Raw genomic sequence first — 22,937 nt, 5'->3', positions numbered from 1 at the left:
AACAATGTGTCTGTAATTTCCTTAAGACAACGGTCAAAAGGCATGATGGCCAGCATGTTTTTAAATAGTGTATTTTTCAATCATATAACTTCTGGGCTCCTACTAAGAAATAAACAAGTTAGCAATTTCTCTTGAGAAATCATTTGAGATTTCTTCAAGCATCTGAGGAGAAAAAAAGACAAAACACTTGGAAGTATGGATTCACTAGTATCTTTAAAATCTTCAACTTTTTACTGTGATAAAAAAATCTAAGAAAATAAATACTGTCGGTATTGTCCACTTTCACTGATGTACCTGATAACCTGTCTATAAAAATATAGTTAAGTCCAGGCTAAAAGGATTTTATTTTACCTAAGGATTCATGTTCCTTGGGGATCAGATGGTATCATGGTTTCAAATACGTGCTACGGTTTTGTTTTCTCAAATCCACCTAAGGACCCACTCATGCCATAAATTTTCTTGGAGATGCTCCAACCTTATTTTAGAATCTTTTCCTCAGGATCCACGCATCCAAAATTATCTCGGACCACTTAAAGCTTGCCAGTTCCTCCTGAATTAAACATAAATAAATAAACCAGAACTATATTCAACATGGAAATTAGATTTTACTGAAAAATTTAGTTTGTGAAAATCTCACTGGAGATGACAGAGACCATAAGATAGCTCTCAGGGTCAACCTTTATATTTCCAGAATCTTACAATGTTCCAGAAACCCTGAAGGAGCCTTTGGAAAGGTTCACAATTAAAGGGGAGACCAACTCTACAACTGTCTGAATTCCAAAGCTGTAACTCTTCACACTTTCTGATAAAATGTAGATAATTTCAATATGAAGATGAAGGCTTTGTATATTTACATGTTAGTGGGCACAGTACAATTTCCCAACGACATCTGCTCCTTTATCTGTGCATTTGATAAGAATATTTTTAAATGGGACACTTTGGAAATTGTTCCTTTCTAGATTTTAATTCTACCATGTTAATTTTTAGAAAGAAAAAAAAAAGCGTGGATCATTTCTCCTAAGCTGTAATTTAATATGGTGCATTTTTATCTCTGCATAAATACATGGCTCAATTGGTATGATTATTGGACTATTCACAAACAAGAAACTTGCTGGAAAGGGTAGTAAAGCTGCCAAGTGCCAAGACCACAAGGAAATATGGTTTAAAGCGGACAACCCAGATCCAGAGATCTAAGGAGACAAGAAGTTCACATGTAGATTCCAAAGGCTGGAAATGCTAAGTGATCGGTAGCTTCAAGCACCAACACAGCTTTATTGCTGACGTCCCTTCAGACGAGAAACGGTATGAGATAGTGGGACACAGCTGCAAGGGGAGCGTGTTAGGGTATGGGAAGAAACCAGGCCAACCTTCTACAGCAGGAGATGGAGCTCTCGGAACAAGCATCATTTCCCACAGTCTTTCCTTAACCAGAGTACCTGAGTCCTCACTCTGGAGAGCCTGTCTTTTCTTCCTCCATGGTTCTAAAGACCTTTGTAGATGATGCTTTAAATCATCTCATGCCAAGCCTTCACAGTGACTCGAGGTCGCCAGATGTGGCACACAGCACAAATGCTAGTTCACGCCTTGTACCAAAACTATGACACAACATTGAGCCAAGTTCTCTGTCTTTGTCTCTGTCTCTCCTCCCTCCCTCTCCCCCCTCCCAGTCCCTTCCCTTCCATCTCAGCCTCCCCCTCCCCTTCCCTCTCTCAGAGATAGGCAATTCTCCCCACCTCCTTGACCCAGGTAGCCTGAAAGAGCCTCATAAGAGTGAGAGAAGTCTCTCTCTCTCTCTCTCTCTCTCTCTCTCTCTCTCTCTCTCTCTCTCTCTCTGGGATACCACACTGTAAATGTTCCTCTCTTCCTCTATGAAACAGAGAGGGGCTATTTCACTGGGACTAGGGGATGGGTTGACATGGTAGGTTGTAATAGACTTATTACTATTTATCGTGGTAAATGTGTATTTAAAGAGGACATCAATATCTTTAATCTAATCACCATCAGAGGGTCTAGCCCAATCTTCTACTATATGTTACACAAATACTCAACAATATGTTGAACAAGGTTTAGAAGGAGCTTGTATCAGACACATTGCATAATTTAGTTTGAACTTAAAAAAAGAATAAGGGAGATGGAGATCTAAAAATACAGCTATCTAGATCTACTAGAGCTAAAGTGCTATCGTGTCTAGCACAGTTTCCTGAAATCAAGTAAAAATACACACTTGATGGGGGCAAGGCATGGGATCTCCTTATCAGTAATAGAATACAACAAAGCTAATGTACGTTAAGTAAATCCCAACCCCCAAGAGGACTGAGATGTTCTAAAATTACCAATAAAACAGTGATGGGAGCTGGAAATTGCTCAAATTTATCTTATTCTTTCTGCCTAAATCATAACTGGATTTTTATCATATTTCTAGTCTTGAAGAGGGCTATACATCAATGTATTGCTTAGGACTGCTAACTCATTTAGCCACAAAAAAAGTTCTCTCAGAAGTGTTAATCCTAAACCGATTGTCCATCAAAAGCCAAAACTTGAATAATATAAACAAGTTTCTAATTTCTAATAGTCATATGTTAGAAGAAAGAGATTTTCTTAGCATAGTGCAATGAGATATGCCACCAACAGCAATAAAATGCTCTTGAAAATGTTTTTGTAGAGACCAGCTACTAGAGAGAAATATTTATATTTATACTTAAATATTTATAATGAGTTAAGAGAAGTTACTGATAATTAGTAATATTGTAGCCACTTCAAATAACTCCTAAGAAACTGTGAAGATTTCTGCAGATTTTTTTGCAGTAAAACAAAACAAACAACAAAGCACAAACAAAGACAGAAAGCCCAGAGCTGATTTTCACCTGAGGCATAGATAAAATGAGATAGTCCAAGTTCTAGTGGCTCCTGCTCAGAGTTACAGTGTCACTAACAACCAACCATCCTTTGAATGTTTTTAATATTATCAGGGTTAAGTTATGTTCAAAATCTAAACAACTTCAAGGACTTTATTGCTTGAAGCTGTCCTTAAAACTATTTATCTAAAATTCTATCTATGTTAGCTCTACCACTAACCTTAAGCTGAAATTGTGCCTACAAAAGCAGCCAATCTGAATGAAATATAGGAACTCAAGAAATAACAACACGGTACAGTTTTAAGTGACATATTGATATTCTAAAATGACTATTTTATATGCCATTGGCAGTTTTATTTACACAATATTTTTCCATATTTATGGCTAATTTTGTGGTGCTTCTTCAACATTATCAAGTCTGATAATCAGCATACAAAATTTGTGAGGTTTTTCTTTTGATACGACATATTCTGATATATTCATTTAATAATTTTTTTGGATGAGCTGAACTGAAATCAAGTCAAATACACAGGTGTGTGGGTTAATCTAGCACATTTGCAAAACCCATTATTCTTCCAATTTACTAAAAATGAAATATAACCAATGAGTGCACTGATTGGTAATACATTTTCAGAAATCTAAATATAATTTTGTCTTAAAGTATAAGAACTTATAAGACCCATTAGCCTTTTTTTAACATATTAGACAGATTACATTAAAACTGTCTTTACATGTACAACACTGGAAGGAACAGAAAAAAAAAACAGGGAAAAGAGAGGAAATCATATTTTTATTTTACATAAGGAGAAAATTACTAGCAATGGATCCATTATAAACAAATTAAATACTCGGAGGACCTAAAATTTGCAAACACATGAACTCAAATCAATGTATCATGCATTTCCTGTGATAATAACCAACTTTTCCTAGGTCAGGACCCGGAGCATCACATCAGCGTGCCCCCTCCACAGCCCCATGTATAACAGATTCCCAGAATCCTTGGCTTACAGCTGGATTCTCCTAGCCTCACTTCTGCAAACAGTGACCACCTTTGCAGCACTTATTCATCAACCTCTTCAGAAAATAGAGACATTCTCCCTGCACCTTGGGCTGAAACCCATGTAATTTTTCCCTAAATCCGCTCCACAAATCTCCTTTCGCATGCAAATCCATAAATCATCATAATACTGACAAAGAATGTAACTGACACAGGAAACTAATACTCAGGCTCTCCAAAGCCCTGTATAGGTAAAGCTCTGCAACTTGAGGCACCTTTTCAAGGCTCTCTTCCGAGCTTAACTTGCTAAGTACCAATAGAGGCCTGGAGCCTTCAGGCAGGGGCCATTAATCACCACAGTGAGAGTCAGGTAAAGTTGGTCACTCCTACCTTCGCCATATTCTAGATGCGCGCTCACAGCAGCTCTGGACGCACGGAACCTCACTGACTTGTTAGCCTTCTACTGACACCAAACAGAACACAGAGTACGGAGCGAAAACCAGGCAGTACTTACTGAAGATGGCAAACCCGGAGGAACTTTTCGGACTTTCTTTGTCTGCACCTCTGAAAGATAACGAAGAAGCCGTGAGTTCCCACGCGCCCAATTCTCCAAATGAAAAGATTTCAAACCAGGACCTTACTGAGCTTAGAATGGACTTTCTTTAAAAGACATCCCAACTTACTCCAGCGACTATCTCCCCTTTCATGCTCCCACAGATGAAATGCCATTTTGCTGGTGAAAACGAAGATATACCTTGCGACTACTCTGTTTTAAAACACAGGTTTCTTGTGTGTGCAGTCAAATGACACACGCCAAAATAATCAAACATTTTTAAAAGTTATGGTGCTGCATAAATGGTCACTGTATCCCCTGGGGGAATAGGAGAGACACGAAGCTGAGGACTGGCTCAAATATTCCGGGGTGGGGAGGGGATCCCTTGCGGCAAAGTAGGGGTAGTATAGCATATTTTTTTTTAAGTGAACTTAATAAAGACCCCAGGCATTCAAACAGAAGAGGGCCTTACCCATGGCACTACTGTGAAGAGGCCTCCGGCGGGCATTATTGCTTGAATACTGATAGTACTGGGAGCCAGGTTTGGTGGGCGAAAGGGTTCCTGGATTGCCCATATCCATGTCCCCTCCGAGGAGACTCTGCTAGAAGAAGAAAAGAAAAAGAAAACAAATACAGACCTTAAAATTTTTCGCATTTACCACCTCGCACCTGATTGTGAACAGAGCGATACAGAAACTAGCATTTGCTGAGCCAAGACAATTAAAAAAAACAACTGCCAAAAAGGCTAAAGACCCGGAGAAGCTACCATCAAGCTGGGTTGTTCTCAACTCTTTACTTTGAAAAAGGTAGATGGTACCTTCTTAAAACAAATCTATTTTTAAAAAGCATTTTAGATGATTAAAAAAAAAAAACAAAAAACACCAAACTTTAATTTCATAAGAAAATTCATTTCGTTAAGATGAATGCTTTCCTTCCCCACACTTAGGCTCCAGTCTGGGAACTATTCAGAGCCGTGTTTTGAAAGGACCAACCTGAATCTCATTTTTTGAACACATACGGTTTTCCCAGCTGCATACACTGGGTGAAAGTGTGGACAGTCCACTTCCTATGGGACACATCCTGACCAACAGGGACTTTACGAGGCTCTCACAGAGCACAGAATGCCAGATGAGTGCAGAAGAAATTCAAATCCCAGGGCAAACTTTCAATATTAGAGCAAAAGTAGGCATTCTCTGCAAACAGGGGAAAAAAATCTGGGGAGCTCTCCTGAAGACTACCAGAAACTGAAACACCCCCCGCAGAGTCAACATTTACCTGAGCACTAGAACACTCCTACAACATCATCAAGTTGTCATGGGGTGAAAAATTGCTAAGCTTTCGAAAAATGATGACATAAGACAGATTACATAATATTACATTTCCTAAAAGCTACATAGGAACTTACCCACAATACATAAACCGCCTGATTATACTCTGCATTGGACACATTGTTCTTTAAATTATTCTGATAGGCAATAAAGCAAGTGTAGATAGTACCATTTATATTAAGAACAAATTTGCTATTTAATAAAGAAATTTTAAAATTAAGTACTAAAAATCTAACTTTATCGTTACTTGTAATCAACTTTTACTGACTGAACTAATTACTGTCCTTGATAAAGTACAGAATGTGTTTTCCCTAATCTAAATTCTAATCACCATGTCACTCACAACAGACTTAGGGATGCTTCACTAACACACTATTCACATGCAAAATACTCTAAATAGGCCAATTATGACTCTGCCCCTGTTCCCTGGTTAACCCGCTGAGAACTGAAAAATTTCACAAGGCAGTCACTACCTAAAACAAAGGGTCCTTGTTTTAAATTAAGACAGTCTTTTTGATTCCTAAATAGCTCAACAAAGTGGCATGTCTTCCAGTGCAAGCAGTTGGTCAAATATGACCCATAAGCTGGGAAATAAAAGTTCAAAGCTCTCCTAGCTACCACTATATAGCTAAATATCATACAGAGAGCTGACCATGGTGGGGATTTCTGTGCTGTTGGTGAACACTACGTAACAGGATCATCAGCCATTGGCATGTTGTTGCTTCAAGCTTACAACGTGTTCAGGGATACACAATAAACATCACTTTCAAGAAGAAGAAGAAGAAGAAGAAGAAGAAGAAGAAGAAGAAGAAGAAGAAGAAAAGAAAAGAAAAGAAAAGAAAAGAAAAGAAAAGAAAAGAAAGACTGAAGAAGAGTGAAAACGTATTCCTGAGTAACCAGTTATCAGTTCTCTGCTAGCATCTTGGTTTCAGCTACTAAGGATAAAAATTAGGTCATTTGCCAGATTAAAAAAATCTAAAATCAGCACACCCAACTATTGCCTCTCTAGAACTTCCAGAAGATGCAGAAGTATTAATACCGGCAAGCTAAAACACCACACACAATATGACCAACTTTTCCAGGAAGTGGAGGGTTTAGAGGTCCAACATCAAACGTTTTAAAAATCATTTTAGGTATTCAAATATTGAGAATCTCAACCTGAAATTCCACTCGAGAAATTCTTATTGACCAAAGTCTACATTTATTTGAACATTAGTCCAACATATTTTTTTTTAAATCTCCACTGATTAAGGTGTGAATTGTATGAAGTCACTGCCTCTCCATAAATGGGTAAATCTACAACTGAATCTTCATTTTATTAGGAAAGGAGTTTGAAGACAATAATATATTATTATTGACTATTTTCCAGTATGCTGAGCCTTCTGTATTCTAGGCAAAGGATCTACTGTGAAATTACCTCATTCATGGCCCATGAAATAAGACTAGCTTGGTATCTGCCAATAGCGCTGGCACTATATTGGCAATTATTACTCTTATTTCTCCTTTTCTCTCTCCACCCCCAAAATATATAAAATCCTCCAGAAAGAGTTGATTAAATATTTCCAAATATTCACTTTTCTTTTCCCTGGGTCTAGCCATGGGTTGATTCTTGTTGGTCCTGGTAGTAAAGGTTTCAGTCCCAGAAAAGGACATTTATATAGTAGGCAAACATAAAAACAAATGAGAGAGCTGACCTGGGTTTTAGTAGCATTCACAATAGAGCTGTGAAAGAAAGATAATCATAGCCCAGCTAACTGGCTGTGGCTGACCTCCTTGTTGTGGATTTCAAAGGAAATCTTCCTGTGCACCAGTCAAGCAAAGCAGCATCCAATTTGTCTATGCAGCCACATGAGCTGTGTGGGTCCCAGGACCAAAAGCCACAGAACACCTCCCACTGAGGACTCCTGGCAGTCTCCCCCTCCCTACCCAGCTCCCCAAAAGCACACTCCTGCTTCTTTCTTTTAGATATGTTTGTGTCCTTGGCTTTTCTACTTGGACAATGGAACATTCTTCTTAAGAAAGAAAAACAAACATTTCCTCAAACTTAAAGGGCCTGAATCTCCCCCACGGGGAAAATGAAGATAAAAATATATGTGCTCTCATTTTAGAGTCTACTTGTAAAATGAACAATGGCTATTTACTATTGTTTGGTCTGTATGTCAGACGCCTAACCCTCGGTGGCAGTGAGAGAGATTAAAAATAATTTCCACTGCTGAAACCAAACTCTTGGGTGCATGAATGTTTAAAAGTCAATGACATGTGATTAAGGCAGATTAAATAAAAAGTACACATAAAAGATAAGGCATCGATCTGTTTGTAAAATTGCCTCTAAGTATGTAGAGCTTTGAAAACCGAACTTAGGTTTCATGGAAGTTAAGTTTCAAAGCTGTCTACTCTCAATGGGCAAACACATCCTTGCCTGAAATAGGAGTAGAAAAGTTTTAGGGTCCTGTTCGGTTGCTTGGTGCTTTGGTTTGTCCGATGTTGGCTTTTGGGTTTTGTTCTTTAGCACTGTGCCACTTTGTGTTCTATGGTTCTTTTGGGTCCACAGTACTTAGCTCTTCCAGTCCGTCTGGAAACATTGGAAGCAAGATAAGGTGCTTCATACAGCCAACCCGTACATCTTAAAGTCATACTTGTAAGCCTGCTTAACTGTTCACATGTGAGGAGACAAGCCGTTCCCCTTCTTCTGGTCCAAAGAGAAACAGTTTCAAGCCTTAGAATGCATACCAAAGAATAGAACATACTCACTTTGTTCAGTAAGCAAGGTTTGGAGACCCCACACACCAGCAAAGAGGAATGCCTCACATAGCCATTCATACATGGAAGTCAGGATTCTGGGAGGGTCGAGTCAATCAAACGGTTGTTCCTTTCATTGCATTGTGAACTTGCTGACTCTCCCTAGCATCAGTTGAGCCACTTACTGGGAGCTCACTGCCTTCATTCCTTGACCAACTAAGAAACAGTGCTTACACGGTGAAGGATGTAAACCACGAATTAAGCTTGGGAAACAGAGAAGCAGCTTATATTTCAAATTAGATATATAACTGAATGGTAATCAAAAATAGAAGTAACTGCTCCAAGCTTAAATTATCAACTCCCCCCCCCTTGTTAAACTAAAATCATCTTGCTCCAAAATATTAATCCCATTTCAGTCAGCACTTTAAGTGTAATGGGTGGGTGGTTCATTTCTAAAAAGGAAGATTATATTTACCCTTAATTATAGATATGAGTGAGATCAGGGAGCTATGCACACTGGTTTGGGGCATATGATTAATTTATCTAATAGACGAATGGCCTTGAATTTCAGAGGTGGGATCTGGGAAAGCCAACAGAGAAGTGGGGGTTTAAGAAACCTCTGAGGGGGAAAATGCGCCCCTTATTTTTCAGGCTTTCTCTGCTTTTGCGTCATTACCATTACGTTGTGATCTGATATCAGACACAACATCTTGGGGGAGGCCCCTGTAGAACAGAGAGAAGCAGTCTCAGATGAAACCAGATTAAGCTCCTTTTCTGAACTTTTGCCAAGTGCGCTCGAGTCTAATTCGTGTTTGGGTATTCTAGCACTCACACAGCTGCGAGTCTATTCTTTCATCACAGGCCCAAGTGATGTATGGTGGCTTTGTATGGCGAGCTGACTCCATACAGGCTTGGGTTTGTTATCTGAATATGGAAATCAAATTCAACACGGCTATCAAACTTATGAATGTTGGATATCCAGATAGGTACCTAATAGACTTTGCGAGCATTGGGTACAAAATAAGACGTGGAGAGAAGTTACAAAGTAGATGTGTTTAAAACATTGATCGCAGCTGAGGTTTTATCTACCCGGCTTAATTCTGCACAGAATTAGGTTTTCAAAGACAACTGCTGAACAAGATTCCTAACAGCCATGGGGAAGTTTTTGCAAATCCCTATCGAATAGCTGCTGCTGAATTTGCCATTTTGACCACAGAAGGGCCATTGCTGACTTACTTAGTAGCAGGAGGGGGCCGTAATTTTGCTGCTGTTCGCACTTACTCGGCAACCTAGAATATATCTTGCACCGAAGGGCAATGAAGAACACAGTAATTCCACCTGTCCACTTTTGAACTTCAAAGCTCACGACTGAAGGTCAGACCTTGGACAGCCTTTATCCCTGATCCCTGAAGGTGCAGAAAGACACTGTTGAGGCTGCTAACTTTGATTTTTGTCCTGGGCTGGTTTCAGCGAAAGAAAACTTGAAAAAGAAAAAAAAAATAAAAAGGAAAGATGGGATGGTAGAGATAACCCCGGGCTGAGAGGGCTGCTAGGTGGCAGGAAAAAATACAAATTATGGAGGTTATACTGCAAGTAGTTTCTTTTAAGAAATACTAGACATCTCAAGAAATAAACTATATTAAATGTATGCTGCACATTGTATCTCATAGGAAATCAGAAATAAAACCCAAGCTAGGCCTGGTGAGGCAGGTGTGTTGTCCCAGGTATTTGGGAGGCTGAGGTAAAAGCAATGTGAAAGTTAGGGCATGTAGGGGCTACAAGGCAAGCAGGGGTGACTTAGCAAGATCCTGTCTCAAAATAAAAAAATAAAATAAAAAAGAGCTGGTGATATAGCTCAGTGGTAGAGCAGTTCCCTAGAATATGGAAGGCAACAGGCTCAACCCTTACTATAATAAATGAAGGAAGGTAAGAGGAAGGAAGAAAGAAAAGCAAAGGAGCGGGAAGAGGGGAGGGAGGGAGGGAGGGAGGGAGGATGGATGGATGGATGATTGACTCAAGCACAGTAAGAAAAAAGGACCAGAGAGTTTGGCATAGAACAGGAGCTCAGAGGCATAGAGACTGACTGAGTACAACTACCCTAACCTCCTCTGTAAGACGGACTAGTAAATGGCTTATCAGAGCTATTGGGACTAGAAACGTCCCCCATATGTAAAATGTCCAGCAGAACCAGTGCCCAACACACACTTCAGTGATCTCCCTGGGCCCGATTTTATACTTTCCCTTTTCAAATGCCCAATTGTGGGCTTTTACTGACTGTGTATTTGATACTTTTTTCTTCTTTTTCTTCTTCTAACATGATATAAACAAACAAACAAACTTCTGGGTTTTTGGTTGGGGATTTGCATAATTCCCAAAGAAACCAAGTAACCTTGAATAAATTACTCATTTTAGCAGATTAGATTTCACCAAACATTTCAAAATTTGACGACATTGTCTTTCCTTATAAAGAAACAAAACACCTTATATTTAAATGTTATAATGCAATACAAAGGTTGCTATGGAAACTGTAACTTAATGTATAATGTGGTAATAGTGAAGTAAAAATTCATGCATTTTTTAATGGAAATTACAACTGCGCAAGGATTGATGAGATATATACATCCACCTATTTGATTATTTCTCAAATGAAACAACAACAACCCATTATTTATTGTATATACTAAACTGAGAAGATTTTTCTGTGTTTCATGAAAATACATCCTGGAAGCGGGGGCCAGCTAATACATATTAAAAGGATGATTAATGTGGTGGTTGGGAGGAGCAAGTTCGGGAGGAAAAAAAAGCACCAAAGCAAACAGTAATTTAGAATAAAAATCCGACTTGAAAATTCTGCTGTAGAGTATGCAGAATTTAACAAAAGTTCTTTCCTGTCAATTAAAACTCTCAGGTTGGGTCAGGAAGTTCATGTACTTTCTAATTTTATATAAAACCACCAAAGAGCATATAAACAGTATTTCCCTCAGACTGCTCTTCACTAGCACTAGTGTACCAAAGTAAAACAGCGACACCACCATGACATGTAAGCATACAAAGGAATTAGCCCCAGTCCTGTAAAGACATGGCTCTAATAGACAGGCTGAAAACCTCACTTGACCATGTTGCTATTTAAGTAAAATAAAAGACTGTCAGTCTGTCACATGTCAATCTTTGTCATACTGGATGGGGAGAAATCAAATTCAAGGTTATTGTAAAAATATTTGCCTCTCTGGGCAAGGATATAGAAAATCTGTTCTTATGATACTAGCCTCCCATGGGATGGGGTACATGGGACAAGATCTTCCTGAACCTTGGCAGGGTGCTCTATTCTAGTCTAATGGCCAACTCTGCAGGCTGCCCCTATTGTAGAGCAGCAATAAGATCCCCACCTGTGATGAGCTCATTCTACTCCATGGGGACATTGAGACTATCCAGCACAACCCTAAAGCCTAATGAAGTCTTCAAATCACCCTGAAGTCCCTTCCTTCTGAATAACTGTCCTTCCAAAACTACACACAACCTCTCACTCTGTGTGCATTAACCGCTTTGCTTCCAAACATTCCCTCTTTCCTGAATGTATGGGTGATCAGAAATGTGGGGCGTGAAATACTTGTCAGAATAGGAAAGTACTTAAGTTATTCAATGTTTGAGTCCCTATAGTACCTAACATGGAGACCTACAGCAGAACAGACCACAGGAGAGGAACACAGACAGCAAGGAGGGGCAGGGCTATAAACACTAAAGCAAGTGAATAACTGTTTCATGGGTCAACTCCAGGAGAGAGAGAGAGAATATGAATGAATCTGTTCCTCTGTTCATTCCTACTGGTGTTGCTGCTAATAATACTGACCACAGCCAGAGAGACAAGTATAGATCCTTTAGATATTAACATGGCCGATAATGCAGTCTCCAGTGTACAGATAAGGACATTTAGAGTGCTATTCCACATGGCTAGCAAGCAGGGAGGCCTGTTTGACTTGAAACTGACACATATGCTTGCCCTTTATACCCTCCTTCTGTGTTCTCTCTACCCCAAGTCCCTCATCACTAGTTGCAGCTATGAACTACTACTACTTGGGAAGTACCTCTCTTCTTCCTGCAGAGGGATGGATCATCTAACACAGTAGCATCCATCAGGGCTACTTGTGAATGGTACCAAGCCCCAGATAACCTGGATATGAAATCACAGTGCATGTCAGGTTCGTCTGGGACGTGACAGTATGATCACATGCACGGTGAGAATTACTGAGACAATGAGAAAAACTTAGAAACTTGTCTGTGATTTCTCACTACAGAGTGTGTGGTCCCTCAAGGCAGAAAGTGAGCTCCCTTGTCTCTGTGACCTTGGCATCTGGCACAGTGGATCCTGGTACGCTGTGTGCCAAAAGTGAATGTCAACTGATTAAGTTAACTAATTAGCCAGGGAATGCGCTTACAGGATTTCAGCTATTCTTGTTATGAACATATTCTCTATCCCGTGTCAGTGGACACACAGTCCCTAAACATCCACTTGCGGTATCATCCTAAGATTCTTCTCCTCCCACATCAGATGAGCTTCATTCAAAAGCTAATATGGTTCCTGATGGACAAAAGTCTCACCGCATATCTTCTACGAAACCTTCCCCTGTTTCCTGGTTATCAATTCAGTTCACCCAAGAAGAGGCGAAGAATCCGAACTGGTAATATGTATGAAGAAATTAGTTGTGTGCTTTACAAAATCACTCATATGGCTATTGACCTTTATTTTCTTACATGATTCATGTAATGAACATGGATAAAGTTCCTCAAACAGGTATGGTTGTTGGATAGTCCACTGTTTACAACAAAAGGGCCAGGTTCTTGAGAGAGTTGGGTAGCAGGGGAAATGTAGACATCACCTTGTTGGACTCCTACAGCAGAACAGACCACCAGAGAGAGGAATACGGAGACAAGGAGGGGCAAGGCTTGAGAAGGCTTCCTTTGTCATAGTCTGAGACAGTTTCTTTACATAGCCCTGGCCAGCCTCGAACTCACAGAAATCAGCTTGCCTCTGTCTCCTAAGTACTGGGATTAAAGGTGTGAGCCAGTACACCTGGCTTGTGGAGTCTTTTAAGGAGGATCGGTTACTCTGAGAAACACAGCGTAGGAGACAAGGAGAATTCCAGGTGGCTAGCAAAGAAATGCTCTCCTTGGGTTGTTCTAATATCTTAGATACCTAGGCCTCGGCTTCGACTTTATCGACAACTGAAATCGAGTTCGCTTAGAGAGAAGCGAAGTCAGAGAAATGGTTAAAGCAGACTTTGGAAACAAATGGGATCACCATGGAAACCTGACCCAAAAGGTCACAAGCATTTCTTCATGGGAGGTAAAGGCATCTTGCTCTCTTCAGACCATGTGGGCCCTTCCTAGAGTGCTGAAACACGCCCCCCCCCCCCAAAAAAAAGGGCCTCTGAAACTCAAGCTGAGCCCCTCTCCTCAAGTACAAAACCCTTCCGAGCTCACAAACCCTCAACCTCTCTACATTCCCAAGGCCAGTTTACTCCTAATTCATCCTCCAGATTTCCCTTTACAGTGGGCCAACTGGGAAGATGCCGCTCAGCCTTTGCTACGGGCCAGCTGCTGTCCTGGGTCAGGAGTAAACAGAACACTCAGGTGATGGCCTCTCCTTAAGGTGGCCTCAGCACAATGAGTCTGCATTTTCCCAACCACCGGCCTTAATCCCCACTTCTTCAGCTTAGCTTTACAAGAGTTGAGTTCTCTCCTCAAAGGACGGGGTCTTTCCACTCTATGTTAAGTGAACTGTGGAGATAAGAGTCAAACATCACCTCCTTGGGACTTTTTTCTTGGGACCCTTAAGGAAGTCGTCACTTGTCCTCTGCTGGGCCCTAGCACCATTCCCTTATCACAGTGCCTTGGGACTTCAGACAGATGTAGGGGAGACTTCTCAGTAATGGACATGTCACTCTATCAATGATGCCAGTCCTGTGGTGAGCAGCAAATATCCACACAGAACTCACTGTAGCTCAAGCTCTGTTGGCTAGAGTAACCCACTTAATTTTCGAGACACCTTGAGGGGAGAATCTTATTAATCCCACTTTACAGATGAGGTGGCCTGGGGTAGGAGGAAGTTAACTACCCACCCAAGATTACTTGAAAACTATTTGAAAAACCAATGAACAACCAAATTGTGTCATTTCGCTGACGGTAATTACGCCTCTTGGATTCATGCCGCTCCTGGTAATATCGCATCTGAAATTTTCAACAATTACCTCACGCTCATCTTTAAATCATAGGCTCAGGAGCCTTCTCTTTGCCTCACTCCGCTCTCCATCACCAGCAGCAAGCTTCAGTGTGAACAATTCGCAGCCATGCATTTGACTCTTGGGTTCTGAGTCTCAACGACCTCTCTATGAAAACTCCACAAAGAACTCGCTGGCTCCCTGGAAGATTTGCTTAGTAAAGAAATTGCAACCTGTCGTGCCATTTACCCAGCACCACTGTGCACAACCTGAGCAGCCCTTAAAGTGTTGAGAAAGAGGATACAAAAACAACCAAGAACCAGAAACTTTACAAAGTTAGAATAAGACGCGAGTTTTAAGGGTTCTTGGAGGAACTGTAGAACATTTGTACGTATAAATATTGTCTCTCTCTCTCTCCCTGAGGATGTAGGACAGGTATATTTTTATTGCCTGTTCACATAACACCTCATTATAAATATATTTAGATATTGAGCATGTGGGATTGACTTGATGAACTAGTTCACACTCCAGTTGAGCAAAATCCACGAAAGGATCCTGTGGAACACACACTTCCAAAGGGCAGAAATAATTTCGGGTATCAATTTTTAAAAGAAACAAACACTTCAAACTTTTCACACAAAACATTCCCCAGAAAAGGACTTGCATAGAACCAAGCTGTCTCCTCAGGGTGGCTCAGTTCAGACAGAAAGCAAAGCCAGATGAACTTAAAACACAGGACAGGAGACGAAGGTTGAAGAATTCAGACTCTAAGAGTTTCCTGCCGTGCATCAGAAATATTAATGGTTAGCTAGATATCTGTGCACACCCACAGGCACACATGCATGCATACACCAGGACACATTACTTGACTATTTCTTTTGCAGAACCCAGGGCTTGTGCGTGCAAGGCAAGCACGCTACTTTAATAATGCACTTCAAACTTCTGCATTTTGAGATAGAATGTCATTTGCCCAGGCTAGCCCTGAGCTCTATGATCCCAGGCAGCCATTGTACTTGCAGTCCTCTTTCCTCTGACTCCCCAGGAGATAAGATTACAAGTCTGTGCTCCCAGGCTCCACCTACTAGACTTATTTTAAAACACAAGAGCAAAATGTTTACATTTGTTTTCCATCTAGGGATTCTGTCCTCATTTACAATACTTGGGACACATTAACTGCTAGAACTAACAGATATACATACTATTCCATGTTTGGGTCCCCCTTCTGTGGTAGCTCACTTCTTTAATGGCTACACCTACCATATTTGGACATTGTTTATAAATGCACTCGGTAAATATCCTCCTTGCTGTGGGACGAGGGTGACTTGGGAGGGTGCACAGTGGCAGAACACAGAGGCAAAGGGGAATATTCCTTGCTGGGTAATAGCAAGGCTCTTGGAGAACTGTCGATCTTTCAACTTATCCGGGCTCTGATAGACAACAGGCTGGAGGTCAAGGCCGTTTCAGATATGAACTCTCTCTATATTTCCTCATTCTCTGTAGTGAAATAAATGAAATTTATGTGATGGACTTAAAAGCTGTTTGTGATATTTGGTTATTTATTATTTCTTTCTGTTTGTTTGTTTGGTTTGGTTTGGTTTGGTTCTTCGAGACAGGGTTTCTCTATATAGCCCTGGCAGTCCTGGAACTCACTTTGTAGACCAGGCTGGCCTCGAACTCAAAAATTCACCTGCCTCTGCCTCCCAAGTGCTGGGATTAAAGGCATGCGCCACCACGCCCCGCTTTTTATTATTTCTTAAGTTGAGTATATGCTCATTCATTCACTTGAAGAGCCACAGTCTCGCTGCCTCACTTCTGAGAGTCTTGGCGCTCAGGAAACTGCTTGTAGTTTTGTGATTACACATGACCCAATAGGAAAGCATACTTGTTTGCTGTTTATCTTACGAAGTATGATTAGTCACAAGATTAGTTGTGGAAATAACATCTATTTAATTTTTAGAAACTGCCTAAAACTCTGCTGGGGGGAAAGTGTCCAGTACATACCGTTTGCATGTGTCGCATTAACCTCTCAAAATATATGTACTACTGAAATTCTGAATAACTATGGCCCAATGATTCTGAATAAGGCAGTGTGCTTTATGAAAGTTCCTTTTCCCTCCCAAATGCTAAGCCAGCCCAGCTGGTTACTCAGTTTCTGACATCAGAGGAGATCAGGCACATTCAGACTGATATGGCCACATACAAAACCCCTCCAGCATTGAGGGGACGGAAAGGGACATCACAATAAACATCTGTCAATTATTTTGAAAATACTGCACACACCTAGATATAGCTAGAACACTCCTCATGACTTGCTCAAGATAGCTGCACAGATTTGAACTTGTGTCTTTATCTAAACCTAGGTCTCCCACACAGACATAGCTGGCCTTCACGTTTCCTTGTTGGTTTGCTAGAGAATCTTTGTACTCAAGATTACTAATCGTATCTTTCTATACTTAGGTATTTTGATTTTAGAGCTACTTATATAGATAATGTCCCCTGCTTCTTGAAGGAAGATCTATATACTCAAAGGCAAAATGGGTCAACCATCTGCATTTCGTTCATATGACGTGAGGCAGAGACCCGCCTCCACCAGAACCCACTGAGCGCTGTGCTGGGCAAAATTCATTCTGCATTTGAAACCAAGGTTCCCTACAAATTTCCAGTCTGCAGCTCTAAAACTGTCAAAGCAACCAGGGGCAAACCATCTTGCACACACACACACACACACACACACACACACACACACACACAGTGAGGCTCTAACTGAGATCACACAAACCTTGCTACCCTTCTTCCTTCTGCTAACTCACATACACTTGCCACTGTTCCTTTACCTGGATTGCCAACACTGGGTGAAGGAGCCGAGGAAGTGATGGTGCCTCAGGAAGCCTTGCACGGTGCAGTCAAGATTCAGGCTCCTATTATCTGGTGGAAGCTCTACCCTCCCCCTGTCTTTAGGAACAGGGCCACACAAGCAGTCATTTCTCTAGTAAGCTCAGGATTGGGTTCTAGGCCTAGCTCACTGTGCGGATTCATTTATGGATATGCAAGATAAATATGTTAGCGGCATTTAATCACTCACCTCTTCTGGGGAGACAGGGTAGATCTGAGCCGTACCTTACATGTTCAAGAAGACTAAATGTAAAATACAAAGAGAAGCTATGAGCGCCTGTAAGAGGCATGAGATACTCATACCAATTTATAGGGCAGAACATTATTAAATTACTCTGTGACTCTTACAACCTCCAGGGAAGCAATCTAAGTAAGAGATGACGGGAAATGTCTACAATGGAGGGATAGACAGCAGAGAAACTCACAGAACAATCTAGGCATCTTGAAAATTAAAACTCAGATACTGTTTGTATCTGGACATAAAAGCAAAGCTACAGACATGGGAGGGTGGAAGGGATGGAGGTAGGGAGCGAGGGCAGGACTGGCCAGTAACACTCTATTCCCAGAACTCAAGAAACTAAGGACCGAGAAATAAACAGCCCACGAGCAGCTACAGCTACAGAAGTGCCGTGAGTGGGAAGTCATTTGTAGTGACAATTCTGGAATTTTGGCTTTCTTTTAAAAAAAGAAAAAGAAATATTATACGAATTTTTTTTTTTCATTTTAATCCCAGGTGTCTGAGATATGGGGCTGCTTTGCAGCAGCTAAGATTTGCCTCGTGCTCTAACAGAGGCATGATTTAGTCAGCTGCAGGCAGTTTCTGTGATTGTGTGAGATTTGGAATTCTGGAAACTTTTCAGAGGGTAGAGAAAGGCTAGGATCCTGAAAGACAGGTGTACTGGCTAGCTTTGTGTCAACTTGACACAGCTGGAGTTATCACAGAGAAAGGAGCTTTAGTTGGGGAAATGCCCCCATGAGATCCAGCTGCGGGGTATTTCCTCAATTAGTGATCAAGGGGGAGAGGCCCCTTGTGGGTGGGACCATCTCTGGGCTGGTAGTCTTGGGTTCTATAAGAGAGCAGGCTGAGCAAGCCAGGGGAGGCAAGCCAGTAAAGAACATCCCTCCATGGCTTCTGCATCAGCTCCTGCTTTCTGACCTGCTCAAGTTCCAGTCCTGCATCCTTTGGTGATCAACAGCAGTATGGAAATGTAAGCCGAATAAACCCTTTCCTCCCCAACTGGCTTCTTGGTCATGATGTTGTGCAGGAATAGAAACCCTGACTAAGACAGCAGGGTTGGTGGCCATTCACTGGGACGGGTTGAGGTTTGTTAGATGTCATTCTCAAAGAAGAAATAAGAGGAAAGAAATTAGATCCACAGGTATCTCTTTCCCCTCTATTCTTCTTTCTCTCCTATCTAGTGATGGGGTGAAATGTAGAGGAGGGGCTGGGGTAAAGGGTGGGACAAAGAGCCCACAAAGTACCAAAGGCCAGCTACACTCATTTCTAAAGACAAATAAAGGAAGAGAAGGGGGCGACACAGGAGAATGTGCTGCTTAGATTTTCTTTCTTTTCTTTCCTTCTTTTTTTTGGTGGGTTAGGGGGTCAGCTTGACCCAAAATTACCTTGGAAGAAGGCAAATTAAGGAAATTGCCCCCATCAGATCTGCCTTTGGGTATGTCTGTGGGGCATTTTCTTGATTAAAGATTAATAGAGGAGAGCCCAGATAATGTGGGCGCCACCCCTGGGCAGCTAGCCTTGGGTAGTACAAGAAAAGAAGCTGAGCGAACTGGGGAGAGCAAGCCAGTAAGCTGCATTCTTCCATGGTCTCAAAGGTCTGCCTGGGTCTCCCTCAATGATGGAATGAACCTGTAAAATGGAAGTAACCCCTTTCCTCCCCAGGTTGGTGCTCATCGGTATTTATCAAAGTAACAGAAGAGCAAACCTGAACAGAAATAAGGCCAGAAGAAATCAATCTGTCAAATCCACAAAGTCAGACAAGACACACGGAAATTATCCTAGCCTTAATGTTAAAGGAGGTAGGTTGTGGACTTTCAAAAGATCAAGGAGAGACAAGGCCCAAGGGCAACCGTCCCAATGCTCCAGGGGACAATCGCCATTCCTGTGTCCTGTTGCTGTTTTGTTTTAGTTTGGGATATTAGTTTTGTTTTTCTGTGACTGTGGGGCTTAGACCAACCTTGACCTCATAATCCTCTTACCCCTGTCCCTCACAAGATGGGTTAACAGGTGAAAGCCACTGGGCTCAGAGACAAAAGACATTTGTCAGGCAGCTGGAGAGAGTTCTGGGCTACTGGGTAAGAGTCCCTGAGAGTCTTGCCAGCTTTGACTATGGCACTACAGATATGTTAAGCAGCAGGGTAGATTATTTGTTAGAGATGCTATTTATTTATAGCATCTATAGTCAGAGATACTATGCGTTTATACATAAAATGATATGCTGCCTACAATCTGCTTTAAAACACTTTAAAAAAACATCCAGTGGGTAGAATGATGGTGAGGAAGACGGAGCAAACGTTGTCATATGTTGAAACTGAAGAATGGAGACATGGTTTCACACATTACAACACTCTGATTTTTTTGTTGTTGTATTTGAAACTTTCTAAATAAAAATATTCAGAGACAAACATATATATGAAGCAAGTTCTGCTCATTTCCAGACAGAAGAAAGGTATTAAAGCTCAGAGCACACGTTCAATACTGGCTGTGAAGTTCAGAGTCCCCCAAGATTTATATTCCGTTCCATTCCCTATCGAATAGAATTTTACAAATTGGCAGAAAGGCAAAGTCTCCAGACACTTTAGACTAAAGGTCAGATAGATGGTCAGGGAAGGAAGCAAAAGTCCCCGCTGAGCTAGGGTTCCATCACAGAAAGCCCCTTTGCTCCGGTACCACAATGCTCCTTCCTCTGCAATCCAAAGGCAGAGATGGCTGAGACTTGAGAGTAGGTGACATGGAGGGTTCCTCCTAAAACAGCACACGTGCCCCCCACGCACGCAGGGAAGCAGAGAGTATGCCTTTTTAGTTTATGCCAATTTCACACCTGTGCAGGTGCTCACCAGGAAATCCAGAAATCCAGAAATACTCTCATTTTGGCATTAGCGTAAAAAATTTGGGGGGGGGGGATGCGCAAACAGCAGCTGGATTTTTTTTTTAAACTGACATAAATAAAAATGTATTCATTAAATGTTTATGAAAGTCAAAATTCAGCCGCTCACTAAACTGGGTTATTTGGCTACTGCTCAAACATCAGCTTGTCAATCTGTAGAAAAGAGCTGTGTGCTTTTAGCTCGCAATTAAAAAGTGAACATCAAAGGTCTAGCCCACATCCTGCAATGGATCAAAGCAAAGCTGCTGCCTCCTCCCCCGAGCTCATGTCTCATCCTACCAACCCTTCATAGAGGAGAAAGGGTTTGCAAAGCAGGGTGCCCCATGACTCAAGGGGACCTCACCCCAGAACTACATTAGGACGAGCAATCAAGTCACAAAACCAAAACTAGCTTTCATGGGCTTGCTTACTAAGTATCCAATGCAAAACCAGCCATTCCAACTGAAGCATTATCACTGAAGGAAACGGGGGAAGCGTATAGGCAGCCTGCTTGACCTGCTAGCATGGGGACCTGCACTCTGTCCTCAGCACCCATGCACAAATCCCAGTGTAATGTTGTGTCCTTGTCGACCCCAGCTCTGACGGGGTGGAGTCACATGTGGATCTGTGGCCTTGCTAGTCAGCCAGCCCCTGGCCACAATGGAAGGATTTGTCTCAGCAAAATAAGGTAGAAGGCTCCTGAGACATTGAGAAATGACATCCAAAATTGGCCTCCAGCTTCCATATGCAAGTACACACATATGCGAGTGCACATGTGGGAGGGAGAGGGGGAGGGGGAGAGGGGGAGAGGGGGAGGGGGGAGAGAGAGAGAGAGAGAGAGAGAGAGAGAGAGAGAGAGAGAGAGAGAAGACAGGTGCATCCACAGATTAAAAACAAAGTCTTACAATTCTCAGAAGAACCAGATCAAAGTTACATGAGTCAGACAGACTGCTCACTAAAGGCCAGTTGAAAAGTAAGGACACACTGAACACAGACAGAGGGAAAGGTGCAAGAACTTATAGTTAAACCAAGAGTGTTTACAAATAATTTGAAATGCTTTGTAATGTGATGGATTTGAACAGAGGAGTTCATTTTCCAATGACCTTTGCATCAAATTAAACATTGGGATATTTCCTGCCCTGGTTCAAGCTATATTGATTCCAAATTTATAAACCACATAAAAAGACAGTATTCATTTCCTCCTGTATGGGAGCCCAGCTCTTCTGTTGTTGTTGATGTTTTGAGAGAATTTTATTTCAGTTCAACTCTGGACATTTCCTGTCCCCGAAACCCTCCTCTAGAAGGCATTCTCTCAGTCACACCTTCTTTGGGTTTGACATGAGGACTCTGTAGGGAAAGGAAATTCTGAAAGCAAGAAAGATCTTGAAAGGACAGATTAAAATATTCACAACGAGGCAGCTGAAAAAAAAAAAAAATCACTAAAACAGAGGTTTGCCTCCTGGTGGAAATAGGAAACTAGGCACCCAGGAGTTCTTGAACAAATTAACTCCTCTTAGCCTTGGTATCTTCATGTATAGACCCCACAAGTGGTATTGTGTAAAAGGGGTGAGAATATAGAAGACACTCAAATACAACCTTCATCGCACTAGAAAGTTTTTAAGAGGTATCATAGGTGGAAAGTACTACAGGGTTAAACATGATTCATGAGTTATGTTAAAAGATGATGGGGGGGAGCCTAATTCAGTCATGTCACCATTCCTGGCTGAAAAATATTTGTGGAGCTGAAGTGGGGGAGTCAATAATCAAGGAGATCCGATATAGTGTACATAGGAACTGATGGATAAGCCAGGGCAGGAACGAGGTGGAAAGGAAGAAGGTAGAGGGGAAGGCAATGGCTTTAGCACTCAGATTTTACACGGCCCAGAAAATATTCAAAGTGGTGGTCAAACAAAAGCAATTTAGAGGGAGGAAAAAAGAATTTTAAAAATGTATATCCTCACATTTCTGAATTACATAAGGATATAAAACTCAGAAATGAATATTACGCTATTCCCTGCCCAAAGAAAGGCACCATACACAAAACTTTAAATTACAGGACAAGGAAACTATGTAGTCCAGGGTATAGGTGATTGTTCATGCGTTTTAAATATCAAGGATGAAATACTGATGTCAGCACCACAGGGAAAGGGATGCAGGGAGACTGGGTATCACAAAGTGTGCTACGGAACATGCAGAGATGGCTCAGCACTAAAGATGCTTGACTTGAACATGCTCAACTGAGTTTGTTATCAGG

At 41.4% G+C, this 22,937-nt stretch overlaps 1 protein-coding gene across 21 annotated transcripts in view; it reads right to left on the bottom strand.

The window, feature by feature from the left end:
* Positions 1-22,937, bottom strand: part of Tcf4 (transcription factor 4) — a 347,041-nt gene that overhangs the window by 119,642 nt on the left and 204,462 nt on the right. For 14 of the 21 annotated variants that reach the window (XM_021214215.2, XM_021214219.2, XM_029547088.1 and 11 more), the window contains 2 exons: positions 4,878-5,007; positions 4,367-4,416 (listed from right to left, as the gene is read on the bottom strand). In XM_021214215.2, coding sequence (XP_021069874.1) covers positions 4,367-4,416; positions 4,878-5,007 — 180 coding nt within the window. The remainder of the gene's footprint in view (positions 1-4,366; positions 4,417-4,877; positions 5,008-22,937) is intronic. The other 7 variants (XM_029547090.1, XM_029547093.1, XM_029547103.1 and 4 more) reach the window with 1 other exon arrangement.

The sequence above is a fragment of the Mus pahari genome, chromosome 15 (genome assembly GCF_900095145.1).
Source record: "Mus pahari chromosome 15, PAHARI_EIJ_v1.1, whole genome shotgun sequence".
Lineage (NCBI taxonomy): Eukaryota > Metazoa > Chordata > Mammalia > Rodentia > Muridae > Mus > Mus pahari.
Note: the sequence above shows the minus strand (reverse complement) of the source record. Positions and strands in the feature narration are given on the sequence as shown.